The following is a 14110-nucleotide window of genomic DNA, read 5'->3' on the forward strand; positions in this document are numbered from 1 at the left end:
TCCCACCGCCCATCCCAGTGGCTTCCCTTTACTGTCACCCCCTGGTTTGCTGGCACAGCAGGAGAGTTGCTTGCTGACACATACACTCAAGATGAAAAGGCAGACAGAATATTTTGGCATGGGGGAAATACAGCAACCTACGGCTTGCTCTGAAAAGCTATCTGTGTAATGGCTGTCTTCCAGCAGCCACTTCGGCTGGCCATCATCGGGCCTGGTTTGAGACGCGCTGCCAGTTGGCAGAAGTTGAAATCGCCGAGTTAAGTCATAAAAGATGTCTGACATTTAAAAGTGAAATGTGTTTGCACCTTATCACATTTCTTTCAAATGCGGAGTCCCCAGTGTTCTGCAGCGCGATGGGCTTTATGCCCATGAAAATGGCAACAGGATCAAGTCAGCAGCTACCGTGAATAGCTCGTCTTTCCTTGCCGGAACTTCAGGAGTCTCTGTCCCCTGTAGGTTTTTTCCCTTCGTGGCCCTGCAGGACTGGGGGTCCGTTTTCTCTCTTTTTCAAGCTAAATGGAGCCCACTTTTGAGGGAGGAAATTCTTGAAACGTAGCAAATTTTAGAGGGTAGAATGGACCTGTTTTCAAATGTGGAATGAAATGCCAAAAGAAAAAAAAAGAACATTTCCCTAGACACAGCCTTGCTCGTTAACCTGCTGGCCGCTTTATTTTAAAAGATTTTGAAGTCCCGTCATGTGAGAAGCACCATCTCAGATCATTAGTTCTGAAAAAAAAAGCAATGGCTTATCGACCTGTTTCTCTGTCACCATCTTTAATGTCACCACCATCTTCATCTGTCACCCTCGGGTCCGGCTGAAACGGGATGGGACAACAAAAAGCCAGGCGGCCCTGGGGCAGGAGGGATAAGGGGAGCCCTGACTGTAAGGTGGTGGGGCAGGTTCCAGCATCTCCTTGGTACAGAGGCCCTGAAGAACCATGCGTGAGACAGGATTGCGGTCACTGTCGCTCCATTGTCAACAAGTGTCTCTAAATTGGAGGTACAATTGGGCTGTCCCTAAATTAGAACCGGTCAAGGACTATGTTATTCATTAGCTCTCTGACTGTGGCTGAATGCCTGAAATCTCTGCTCTGTGCCTGTCTTTCTTTCCTAGCCTGGAGCAGCACATGATAATCCACACGGAGGAGAGGGAGTACAAGTGTGACCAATGTCCAAAGGCTTTCAACTGGAAATCGAACCTGATTCGTCACCAGATGTCACATGACAGTGGCAAGCGATTTGAATGTGAAAACTGTGTGAAGGTATGGTTCAGGCCCTTATGCAGCTCGGGTTTCCCAGCGCCGTCCAGGAAAAGACCTGGTGAGCGGGAGAAATGACGCTGCAGCAATAATCAAACGCAGTGGCTGTCGGCATGGTTTTACCGTATTGAGCAGGTGCTCAGCAAGATGCAGCCCAGGGGCCGGATCCGGCCCACCTGACACTTTGGTCCGGCCTCTGGACTGCATCTGGCCACTTTCTATTTATATTCTGCTGCCCGTGCCTCCGAATTTCCAGACAGTAGTTCAGGCAGCAGGATCCTACTTAAATGACTCATGGCTCCCTGTCGCTGCTGTACCCCGGTAGGGGCTGGAGCCATGAGCATTTTAAGCAGCTGCAGCAACTCCAGGAGGCTGCTAGGCAACGCGGTAGTGGTGGGGCCAGGAGTGGTGTTTTTAATTCAAAGCCTCTGGCCCACACACCTCTGGGGGGAGGCTAGTCCTTAGCCCCTCCCCTTCCTCTCCAGACCCCTCCCCTTCCGGGGGTGGAGCCAGCCTGTGTCCATGTACCAAAATTCATTAAGTAGCCCCCCTGCAAAAATTATTGCCCACCCCTGGCCTGTAGGCATGACGATTGCAACCCTTATTCAGAATAAGGTTGTATGAGTAACAGGAAGCAAAGAACAGACTCCTCAGCCTGTAAACTTGGATGTGGGACCCGATCCACCAGCAAGCAGCCATTCCCATAGCCTTTTCCCCAGCATCACGAGGCTCTCTAGATTTTAGGAGAGCCCCGTGAAGCATGTGTGTTGTCAGGCAGCTAGACTGAGCTGTTCAGAAGCAAAACTATCCATAAACTCGGGGATACCATAGAGGAGTCGGGTGCCGACAGATTCGCCTGATACAAGTCAGCACGGATTGTAGCTGTTATCTCTTTGCGGAGCAAGGAGAAAACCCTGCAGTGCTGAATTCAGCATCTCTTAATCCGGACCACGTTTACGACAAACAACAGTTGTCAGCCAAGCCTCCCACCGCTGCTTCCTCCCACTCCCCGTCGGTCTGGGTCCCCTCAAAGCCTTTTCTCTGTTCTCGTTTTCTCAGGTGTTTACTGACCCTAGCAACCTCCAGCGGCACATCCGTTCCCAGCACGTTGGTGCGCGAGCCCACGCCTGCCCGGACTGCGGCAAAACCTTTGCCACCTCGTCTGGCCTCAAACAACACAAGCACATTCACAGCACTGTCAAACCTTTCATATGTAAGTTGTCACGGCCATCACAGTGCTCTGGCTTTTGCTCTAATTGCACATATCCTGAGGGGGGCCCCCGGCACGGGCTGTACCTCTGTCGAGCAGCCGCTGTAATTTTATAGGTCAGAGCACAAGATGAAATTCCCCAGCAATTTTTTTTTTTTTTTGCATGCGCCTTGTTTTTTCAGTAAACATTCGTGGCAGTTTTTGACTTTCTTGACAAGTTAAAAGCTGAGTTGCTCAGCAGTCTCAGGGATGCCATTTTCTCATATCTTTTCTTTCTCTCTCTCTCTTTCAAATGTTCCTGTGGGTGACATAAATAGATAGCCTGAGAGAAATGTGTTTCTGGGGGCTTCAAATCACATGCCCAGTGTGAAGAATTTAGGAAAGCAGCAGATACTAGAAATAAGACACTTTAAAAAGCAGGGAGTTTTTTTTCTTCTTTATTCATGAAGCCTTTAATCTAGACAATACTCGGCCACCATTTAAATGGCAAATTAGCTGCATCAGGAGGCCGTGTCTACACTGCAGGGCTTAACTCGAAATAAGCTACACAAACTGAGCTACGTCAATTGTGTAGGTCATTGCAAAATAGCTTATTTCAAGTTTTGGTGCTATCTACACAGCACTTACTTCGAAACAGAGCACTCTTCCTCCGACTTCCCTTACTCCTCGTACAGTGAGAGTTATAGGAGTCAGAGTAAGAAGTCCTCCAGCTTGATGGTATTTCGACATTTTATTCGACTATGTTATTTCGAAATAATGTTGCTGTGTAGACATAGCCTTAGAGACTAACAGAAATATATATTGTATCATGAGCTTTCGTGGGCAAAACCCACTTCCTCAGATGAGCTGGAAGAGATCCAAAAGGATCACTAGATCACTAACCCTGGGAATGCTTGCAAGCTCTTAACTGATTTTCTTACTGCTTTTGGGTTTTTCAAAAAATCAACATAGTTACCCATTGCACCTGGGTAATTGCTCCGGAAGGTGTATTCGACACACCTAGAAAGGTGCATGAAGTGCTCCGGGCGTTGGCATGTGGCATCTCTCCGAAAAGGGGACATATGTAGTTAAAGCACAAAACAGGATCTCTTGTTCAGTTCCTGGCTTTAAGGTGGAAGCTGCATGTTACGTTGGGGTGGACAAAAAGCCAGATGCAGTTCGCCCCTGGTGGGCTGCTGGTATTTTATTTACCTGCATGGCGGCAGATATGGCCACTTGCAGCACCCATTGTCTGCCAGTCATCATTTCTGGCCAATGGAAACTTCAGGAAGTGGTATCTCGGTCCGCGCTGTTTCCCGCAGCTCCCATTGGCCAGAAACAATGTTCTGTGGCCAATGGGAGCTGCAAGTGGCCGTACCTGTGACCATACCTGTGGCCAACCCTGGTGAACTATATCTGGCCCATAAACCACTTATTGCCTATCCACGTATAACATCATGAAAACCCAGTGAACTTTTCTTTGCCTCTGTATCTCCAAATGGGAAGAGTGCACAAGGGTAGGAGTGAAGCGACATTCATTCATGTGCACTGAGATAATCAGAAGGGCATCAGTAGGGAAGTACAAAATACTGTTGTGATTCATTTTGCTGACTAGAGAGACGATGATGTGATCTTTCATTTAGCATCTCATGCCAACTGGCACATGAAAAAGAGAGACTTTGAAGCTCATAATATTTCTGTGTTGAAATGAACAGTTTCTTCTAACAAGGTCTTCACTCTTGAATAAAAGCAATGATGGGGAAAGTGTTCTCATCCATATCAAGGTTTGAAATAACTTGAAAACAAGTCTACCCAGGTCATGTGACAAGCAATGTGCCCTCTAATTTTTTCCATCCATGTGCGGAATGCATTTTGTTATGTGCACTGAGGCATGTGCAGATGTGCACCACCCATAGAAACACATGCTGTGGGCACTATGGACACTCTGCTAATTGGCTGGGCAGCATTTGAATCTCTCCTGGGTAGCCACCCAAGCCCTCAGTTTGCAGAGAACACTGGTGACAAGTGGAGATTTGTGTTGATTGGGTGCATCTACACTGCACTGTTATTTCGAGATAACTAGCATTATTTCAGTATAACAGTGCAAGCAGCTACACAGACATTCAGTTTTTCGGAATAATTTCAAAATAATGAGCGGCTTCATTCGATGAGGAATAACGCCTATTCTGAAATAGCTATTTTGAAATAAGGTGTGTGTAATCACTCCACTGCTGCTATTTCAAAATAGCCTCTCACCAGGGTCATTCTAAGGTATTCTTCCCCAGTGCCTTTGTGGGGCTGTAAATCGAGATAGCATGTCTATATTCAGGAAGCCTGCCTCATAAGAACATAAGAACAGCTGTACTGGGTCAGACCAAAGGTCCTTCTAGCCCAGTATCCTGTCTGCCGACAGTGGCCAGCACCAGGTGCCCCAGAGAGGGTGGACCGAAGACAATGATCAAGCGATTTGTCTCCTGCCATCTCTCTCCAGCCTCTGACAAACAGAGGCCAAGGACACCATTTTATCCCCTGGCTAATAGCCTTTTATGGACCTAACCTCCATGAAATTATCTAGCTTAAAAATTATTAGCCTCGGTCTAATTTTGAGGCTTCCCTGCTGCTTGTTCGAAATAAGCTATTTCGGAATAACTATTCTGGAATAATTTATTTCAAAAATAAGCATGCAGTGTAGACGTACCCATACTGAATCGGTTAATGGGGTCAAAAGTAAAAAATGTCCATGGGTATTGGGGCACTTCCTGACTAGGCTTTACAAACTCTTGGGGCCACAGAGTTCCCTGGAAAACTTTTTTCTTTCTGTTTAACAGAAAGTATTTGCACCATTGTACCTGAATAATAAAACAAGTAGATTTGGGTGCTTTTATAACTAAAAAACCCAGAACAGTAAGTGAGATGCTTCCATGTGAATTTCCAAAATCACTGCACCTCTGGGCTTTGAAACAAGTATTTTTAAGCTCTCCTTTGGAATTGGAACGATGAAATAAGATCTGGTCTCCTTTCCAGGGAACTGTTGCTTGTGCTGCATAACCATGAGGGTGTTGCAAAGATTCTTTCGGGCATGGAGGAATGAAAAAAAACAATAATCCCTTTCTTCGGATGAACTTATTTTTAATATTACCCTTCATCTTTCCATCTGTTTTTTTCTGCATGAGATGATTATACTTTGCTTGTTTATTTGCATTATTAAACTTATTTACCATAGGGATACGGCTCACCCACAAACCCAATGTTCAGCCAACGAATGTTTACAAAAAATTGCATTCTCTTCTGATGTAATTTACTAAAGTAGATTAGCTATTTATTATGAATTTTTATATCTCTTCCAAGCCACAATATAACATCTTTTGGCACACACAAAGGGAGACATAGTTAAAATTAGAAAGGGGGTAATTTTCCACTGGAAAGAAAAATATACAAACATCTTTTCAATAAATCCAAAAATGTGACATTTCTCCAAAAATTATTAGTAATTTGAGAGGGAGTTATAAATTCACACACATGGAAACACTTGTGTTCACACAGACCTATATACACGCTCTCTTGAATACATGCAAACATTCTCTGAGGCCTACAGATGCTCTCTTTGCAAATACACAAGCATGCAGGGAGAAACACTCCTGCACTATAGAATTAAAGAGTCAAACAGATGCAACTGTCAACGCCAAGAAACTCAGGCTACGTCTAGACTGGCATGATTTTCCGCAAATGCTTTAACGGAAAAGTTTTTCCGTTAAAAGCATTTGTGGAAAAGAGCATCTAGATTGGCACGGATGCTTTTGCGCAAAAGCACTTTTTGCGGAAAAGCGTCCGTGCCAATCTAGATGCGGTTTTGCGCAAGAAAGCTCCGATCGCCATTTTCGCCATCGGGGCTTTTTTGCACAAAACGGTTCTCAGCTGTCTACACTGGCCCTCTTGCGCAAAAGCATTTGCGCAAGAGGGCTTTTTCCTGAATGGGAGAGTCATTTTATTTGCGGAAGAACACTGACAATCTTACATTAGATCGTCAGTGTTCTTGCGCAAATTCAAAGCGGCCAGTGTAGACAGCTGGAAAGTTTTTCTTCAAAAGCAGCTGCTTGCCAGTCTAGATGCAGCCACAGAGTTAAGGCTGGAAGCTCCATCCTTACCTTGACCTACTTTCTGCAACACTTTGGGTATGTCAACGCTATTACGTTTTGTCTGCCTTTTGGCAACAAACTGTGAGAGTGTTCATACTCCAACACCACTTTTATCAGGAAAAACACCCAGTTTTAGTGCAAAAATCTCCCACCTCTGTGAGAGACATTTTTCTTTTCCCCTCCCATTATTGTCAACAAAGAGCCAGTGTAGACATTGTGCTTTTTGTCAAGAGAACTGGCTTCTGCCAGAATCCCACAATGCCTTCCCTGCTGGCTCTGCTCAGTGTTTTGTGATCTCTGCTGCCCTGCAGGCTTGTGTCGTCCACCCCCCCTTCAAAGCTCCTGGAAATATCTGACAGCTGAGTGAGCTGCTCCTTTGGGGAACAAACAATGAACAAATCATTGGAATGCTCCTGTTCTGTCCTGTACTAGGCACCCAGCAGCGGGCAGACTGCTGCTGCGGAGCAGAGGACAGATCGCTGTGCTGCTTTTCTACTTATGAGGCCTCTCCCGGCAGCTGAGGAGACTATGGGAGAACTCGAGGGAATCCCAAGAAAGACAGAGATCAGCTCTGCCTTCCCACAACACTGCCCGGTGGGATACATACCCAGCGTGCATTGCTGTCAATGATGGAGTCTCCCCCACCCCAGTGTGGACATGTTCTGCTGACAAAGAGAGCAAATGTAAACACCTCCTGTACTTTCTTGACGTTTAGGTGTTGACGTAAGTTTTGTCCACACAACTTGGTAGTGTGGACGCTACCCTAACATATGGGAGGCTCTTCATCCTTCTGAGGCTGCCTGAGGCATGTCTCCGGGGCTCTGTAACCATGAGAACACAGAGCAAGTCCTTGCGATTTCTGTGTTTTGCAGACGCTGGCAGATCCCCCTGTACAAATTCAGGCATAAATACAGCAAACCCATAATTGTTTTCACACTTACCCTCATGGAAAATAGCTGGGGATTCATTTCCCTTCTTGAAATACCCATTAAAACCAAGGACATGTTAAAAAAACAATAAAACCAACCAACCAAAAATCCTCCTTTGAAAGTGTCAGAGAACCACAATCCTTGGCTGCATCTAGACTGGCATGATTTTGCGGAAATACTTTTAACGGAAAAGTTTTTCTGTTAAAAGTATTTCCGCAAAAGCACGTCTAGATTGGCAAGGATGCTTTTGAGCAAAAAGTGCTTTTGCGCAAAAGCATCCGTGGCCAGTCTAGACGCGATTTTGCGCAAGAAAGTCCCGATCGCCATTTTAGCCATCGGGGCTTTTTTGCACAAAACAGTTCTTCCCTGTATTCTTGCGCAAGAGGGCTTTTTCCCGAGCAGGAGCGTGAAAGTATTTGCGCAAGAAGCACTTATTTTGTACATTACAAAATCAGCGCTCTCGTGCAAATTCAAGCGGCCAGTGTAGACAGCTGGCACGTTTTTGCGCAAAAGCAGCTGCTTTTACACAAAATCTTGCCAGTCTAGATGCACCCCTTCTATCTAGAACCACAATCCTTCTGTCTAGAACCACAATCCTTCGGTCTACACAAGAACAGGCTGCCACAGGTTAAGGTGTGAATGCTGGAAATTAGGGATGGACTGAACAAGTTAGATCAAACGACCATCATTTGGCTTTTACATCTCTTTGGATCTTAAAAAAAATGCTTGATTGCTATTTCCCCTTCGCATTCGGCAGTGTCTCTGCTCTCCTGAGCTGCATGCAGGGCCAGAAGCATAAGTGTTAAAATACCATGAGGAAAAACAGATCTTCTAGCAACACTGTCACCAAGGAGAGCTAGTCTGCTTTTGTGAGATTCATCTCCCCTTTGGGGGTGGGGGTCCCCATGCCAAGTTTGTGAACGGGCTTGGAGGTGTCGGGTGGAAATAGTATTAGAACAGCTCCCCTGGCCGTGTTTAGATACTTCCATTCCTGTCCCGATGTAAACCAGGAGGATAATAAATTGCAGCAAAGGTTTCACTTTTAACCCAGGGATAGGGGCCTCTTGCATAGGAGGAAGTATTGCTTCATCCGTAAGCCACAGGACAGGGTGTCAGGGCATCCGGCTTCTATTCCTGCTTGGCTACTGTCTTATGTAATTCACTGAACCTTGCTCTGCTTTGTGAAATGGTGATAATAACAACTCTCTTGTGAAAACAGTGAAAGCCTGTGTTCACTACCAGGTGAAATGTATCCCCGTGCAAAGGGCCAAGCCAAAGGATGCCACTTTAGGTGAATGGGGGGGGAGGGGTAGGACTTGTACTGACATTCAGCACAAGGGATGAATCTCACCTTACCGCTTTGGAGGTGAAATAGAAGTGCCAGGCCGTCTCGTAGTAAGTGTGGAAGGAACACCAGGAGGGAAAAAATAAACTTCTTTGGATTTCTGAAAGTTTGGGTTGAGTTTGATTCTTGTTTCCTGAGAACCACCTTGCCTGGCCCATCAGGGATGAAATCCTGCCACGTAGAAGTTGTCACCTGATATTTAGCATCCCGAACGCCTGGTATTTAGCACCCTGCATGGAAAATGCTGCCAGCCATTAACTCTGCCACTGCAAGGGTGCCCTTATTCATTTAACAAACACAAGATCTTGCCTTCTTCCTAGCTGAGGCTGAGCCCTGGTTTGAGAAATATTTATAGAACATCCCCGTGGAGCGGTAACTTACTATTAATGGCATTTTTAAAAAAAGAGATAGATTTGATTAAATGAGGCAACGTTCTTCTCCCTTCAGCCTTGAATGTTTCCTGCCATGCCAGACGATGAGGAAAGCAGGCTTGCTAATATAAATAGATAGTATGATTAAAGTGCATGATTATCTTTATTTAAAATAATAATAATAAAAGTCCTTGAGCTAGAATTGCACATTACATCAGGTTTCTGAAGATTTGCAGGGGTACAGCTGCAAGTTGAGATTTGCGTCCACTGGGGCTTTTTCACAGGGAAATGTGCTGGTTATTATTTATCACTTGTATCATAGTAACCTTTCCACGTGTCCACCACCAGTCCAGCCGGCTGTGCTGGGAGCTGTACAAACACAGAGTAAGAGACAGGCCCCTCTTTTATAAATGGAGAGCTGACGTGCCAGGAATTTTAAGTGACTTGCCTAAGGTCGCACAGAGCGTCTGCGGCAGAGGAAATAGAGCAGTGACTTACACCAAAAAGCGGGGCTCCTCATTTCCTTCACTCTGTGGGACAAAGGGGGCGAGGTGGGATGAAGAGCAGAGAGAGGCGCCCCAGCATAGCTCAGCATTCCAGGAGGGAAGCAATTTCATATTAATTTCATATTGGCTTTGTTGTTTGGTTTCTGTTGATGCGTTAGGTGAGGTCTGCCACAAATCCTACACACAGTTCTCCAACCTCTGCCGCCACAAGCGGATGCATGCGGACTGTCGCACCCAGATCAAATGCAAGGACTGCGGCCAGATGTTCAGCACTACCTCCTCTCTCAACAAGCACCGGCGCTTCTGCGAGGGCAAGAACCATTACAACCCGGGGGGGATTTTTGCCCCAGGCCTACCTTTAACGCCCACCTCCATGATGGACAAATCCAAACCCTCCCCCAACCTCAACCATGCCAGCCTGGGGTTCAATGATTACTTCCCATCCCGGCCTCACCCCGGGGGTATCCCATTCTCCCCTGCTCCCCCAGGTTTTCCGGCCCTTACTCCAGGGTTCCCAGGGATTTTTCCTCCCTCTCTATACCCCAGGCCTCCTCTGTTACCTCCCACCCCGCTGCTCAAGAGCCCCCTCAACCACACTCAAGACGCAAAGCTTCCCAGCCCTCTGGGGAACCCAGCCCTGCCATTGATTTCCGCCGTCAGCAACAGTAACCCGCCTGTCTCCGGGGAGGAGAAGTTCGAAAGCAGCCTGGAAAACTCCTACCTGGACAAGCTAAAAGCCAGGAACAGCGACCTGTCCGACGGGAGCGACTTCGAGGACGTCAACACCACCACGGGCACGGACCTCGAGACCACCACCGGGACTGGCTCCGACCTGGAGAGCGACGTGGAGAGCGACCGGGACAAGGGGAAAGACAAAAGCAAACAGGCGGAGAGCAAGCCCGATTTTGTCAGCAGTTCCGCGCCCGCCGGCTCCACCAACAACGTGAGCGAGCTTCCCCTTTTCTATTCACAGCACTCCTTCTTCCCTCCCCCCGAGGAGCAGCTGCTCCCCACGACAGGGGCAGCCAATGACTCGATAAAAGCGATCGCCTCTATTGCCGAGAAATATTTCGGCCCCGGCTTTATGGGGATGCAGGAGAAGAAGATCGGCTCCCTCCCATACCACTCCATGTTCCCCTTTCAGTTCCTCCCCAATTTCCCCCATTCCCTGTATCCTTTCGCGGACCGGACCCTCAATCACAACTTGCTGGTCAAGGCAGAACCAAAGTCACCTCGGGACCTTCACAAAGTGGGGAGCACCAGCGCAGAGTCGCCCTTCGATCTCACCACCAAACCCAAAGAGATGAAGCCAATCTTGCCACCCCCCAAGGTCTTGCCAGCCCCGTCTTCTGGGGAGGAGCAGCCACTGGATCTAAGCATCGGCAACCGCATCCGAGCCAGCCAGAATGGAGGGCGGGAGCCCCGGAAGAACCACATATATGGGGAACGGAAGCTCATGGCCAGCGACGTACTACCCAAGATGTCGCAGGCTCAGCTGCCGCAGCAGCCGTCCTTGCATTATGCGAAGCCATCCCCCTTTTTCATGGACCCCATATACAGGTATTAACATACCCTTCCTTAACCATTTCTTCCTACAGGCTGGTTTCAAAGCGGGGGGAGAGGCTGTGACTCAAGGCACATCATGACGTGGGGGTGGGAGGTGGAAAAAGCGAATGGAAGTTCATTACAAGCCAGGTCCATTTGATGGTACTTTTCCTCTATTGTTCAGGTGTAACCCACACGCTTAGCGTGCATCCAGACTTCATTTCCTCTTTTGAAAGAGGAATACAAATGAGGGAAATGGAAAATGCAAATGAAGCACTGATTTACAAATCTTGCGCTTCATTTGCATAATCTCTTCCAATCGCTTTTTCTGAAGAGATTTCCCTCCCCCCCCCCCAAAAAAAAGCAGTCAAGACGGGATTCTTTTGAAAAAAATCCTATTTTGAAGAACCCTGTAAACCTCGTTTTTTCAGGAGTAAGGGTTCTTTCAAAAAAGGGGCTTTTTTTCAAAAGAACCCCGTCTAGATTGCTTTTTTTGCTGAAAAAAATCTCTAAACCCAGGGAACACTTAGCAGAAAAAAATATTTCACCTAGTTTATGAGTCTCCAGAAAGAGTGAGCATGGATTCATACTCACAGGAAAGGCTTGACTCCTCTGTCACTTTAAAACCTTTTACAAGTTTTTCTCAAACACAAAACATGTTGGGACCCCCACTACAAATAATTGACACATTGCGTTCCCACCCTTGTGTCAGCAATATCCCTGCTGTTAAAAGATGCCATGGTACCACAATCCTTACCCAGTGGCAGATACTAATACAGGTTGAACCTCTCTAATCCGGCATCCTTGGGACCTAACTAGCACCGAACCAGAGAATTTGCCGATCCACGGCAGGTTAATATTGTCTAGCAGCATTACCAACACTTCCATTGCTCACTGGGCTCTTAGACGACATTAAGGGGTAAATTAGAGCTAAAGAACAGCATGGAACACTGACAGGCAGGAGTTAGGGCTGTAAAAAAAACTTTATGGGACTGCAGGAAACTTGGCCACACCCGTGCTAAGTGGACATCTGGCTAACTAAAAGCATGCCGGACCAAAGAGTGCCAGACTAGAGAGGTTCAACCTGTGGAAGGGTATCCCATGAAAACAGCACCTGCTGTGCACTGCCTTGCTCCTATTGCATGGCTGATAAGTGTGGAAAAACATGATGTCAACATCCAACTAGGCCCAAGAGCTGTCAGTTAAGACAAGGATTAGTGAGCCATTATAGCTTTGCTATGAAGAAAGCCCCAGTCTCCTCGCCAGCACTTTCCAGGCTGATACCGCATTGCTTACTGACATGCTCGCCATCTGGAAAGAAGGCTGCTTTGTGACATGGCACCTCTCCTATGTTCTCTCTGCCACCGCTTACGATCAGCCTACTCCAGCGAAGTGATGATGTCAATAGTCCAGCATTTGTTTTTTGTACTACTACGTCTGGACAATAAATAAAGGGGATCGGGTGGGAGCAGAGAATCAGCACAGGGTTCCACCAGACCACCTCTGGGTAGTCTCAGAAGGAATGCTAAAACAACAGAGGTTGAACGGAAAGCACTTGCCAGCTAAAATAGCAGGCGCGGGAAAAGCACGGAGGACTAGAAAAGAGATGTAAGTGAAGGATGAGGGTGTCCGTTGCTGCATTCCATAGGATGCAAATAGTTTTAGTAAGATATGGAAATAGAAAGTCGGCAGTGGAGTCGCTTGCAAACCAGACTTCAGATGTAATGAGCTAACTCGCAAAACTTGCAAGTCCTAGTGTGAAAAAATATGAAAATATTTTGTTTCTAAACATCTCTTTATCACCCTTCCTCATATCATTTGGCTCCTCTTCTCCCCTCTGCCTCCCAAATGCAGCTTATACCCTTGACATTTGCTCTTGGCGATTATAATTTAATGCAGCCAGACAGCCTGAAATCAGGGCAATTTTCAACTCCGCCTCATTAAGGTAATCTTCTCAGGCACTGGGCTGAAAAGCTCCGCTTAATCCTTTAGTCCCTGTGGAATTTGGCTCGGACGGGAGATCAGCCCTTTACCGTGCTTAGGCCTTGACCTCGGAAGATGCCAGAGCTGAGCAGAGTGCGGTGACGTTGCTTCGCCCAAAGGCGCCCGTGAATTTTATTGTTCATTTTTTGATGCAGGTTGGGTTGTTTCATGGGAAACTTTCTAGGCAGCTCGAGGACGGACTTCCCCAGTTAATGTATCGGCCATTTTACACTGGATCCGGTTGGAGTTTAGTTCTACTGTTTGTCCTTTTTTCAGCAAAAACGACTCCATTCATGATTTTTAAGCACAAACCACTAAAAATAAATAATAATCATTGGGGCTATGTTTTGGATCCTCGTTTCTCTTTTCCATGAGAAAGGCTAGCTTCAAATTCCAGTAATGCTCTAAATAGAACGGGGCGATCACTTTTTTGGCCATTTAAACACTGTATCAAGCTGCTAAGCCTCAACACGAGAGTCTGTTTTCATTTACCCTGGAGAAATGTAGTTAAGGCCACTATGGTAACTCTAGATTTTCACTGGTGTACTGGAGACAGAACCTAGTCCACGGTTTGCAGCTGCATTCCTGTGAGTTATTTTCCATAACACTACTTCCCCAGCAAACCATGCAGTTTCCCATTCACATTTTGGCTGGAGGACTTCACCATTCAGTTTCACTGCAAATCGATGATGCTGTGACATTAGCACCAATGATTTTAAAAATAGGAGCCAAAAGTTAGACTCCTAAATCCATATTTATGTTCGTAAACCTGAGATTTTTCAAAAGCGCTTCCGTGACTTCGTAGGGGGTTGGGCTACTAAGTCACTTAGGTGTTTTGAAAAACCCA

General features: G+C 46.6%; 1 protein-coding gene and 1 long non-coding RNA gene across 7 annotated transcripts in view; one reads left to right on the forward strand and one right to left on the reverse strand.

The window, feature by feature from the left end:
• Positions 1 to 14110, forward strand: part of PRDM16 (PR/SET domain 16) — a 539129-nt gene that overhangs the window by 483533 nt on the left and 41486 nt on the right. For all 6 annotated transcript variants that reach the window (XM_075906566.1, XM_075906569.1, XM_075906568.1 and 3 more), the window contains 3 exons: positions 1115 to 1262; positions 2319 to 2472; positions 9894 to 11295. In XM_075906566.1, coding sequence (XP_075762681.1) covers positions 1115 to 1262; positions 2319 to 2472; positions 9894 to 11295 — 1704 coding nt within the window. The remainder of the gene's footprint in view (positions 1 to 1114; positions 1263 to 2318; positions 2473 to 9893; positions 11296 to 14110) is intronic.
• On the reverse strand, positions 5429 to 10597 carry LOC142819436 (uncharacterized). Its single transcript, XR_012897335.1, has 3 exons — positions 10457 to 10597; positions 9728 to 10038; positions 5429 to 9598 (listed from the first exon to the last, which is right to left on the reverse strand). It is a non-coding gene; the product is annotated as an uncharacterized LOC142819436 (long non-coding RNA).

This window comes from Pelodiscus sinensis, chromosome 23, assembly GCF_049634645.1.
Source record: "Pelodiscus sinensis isolate JC-2024 chromosome 23, ASM4963464v1, whole genome shotgun sequence".
In the NCBI taxonomy this organism is placed as follows: domain Eukaryota; kingdom Metazoa; phylum Chordata; order Testudines; family Trionychidae; genus Pelodiscus; species Pelodiscus sinensis.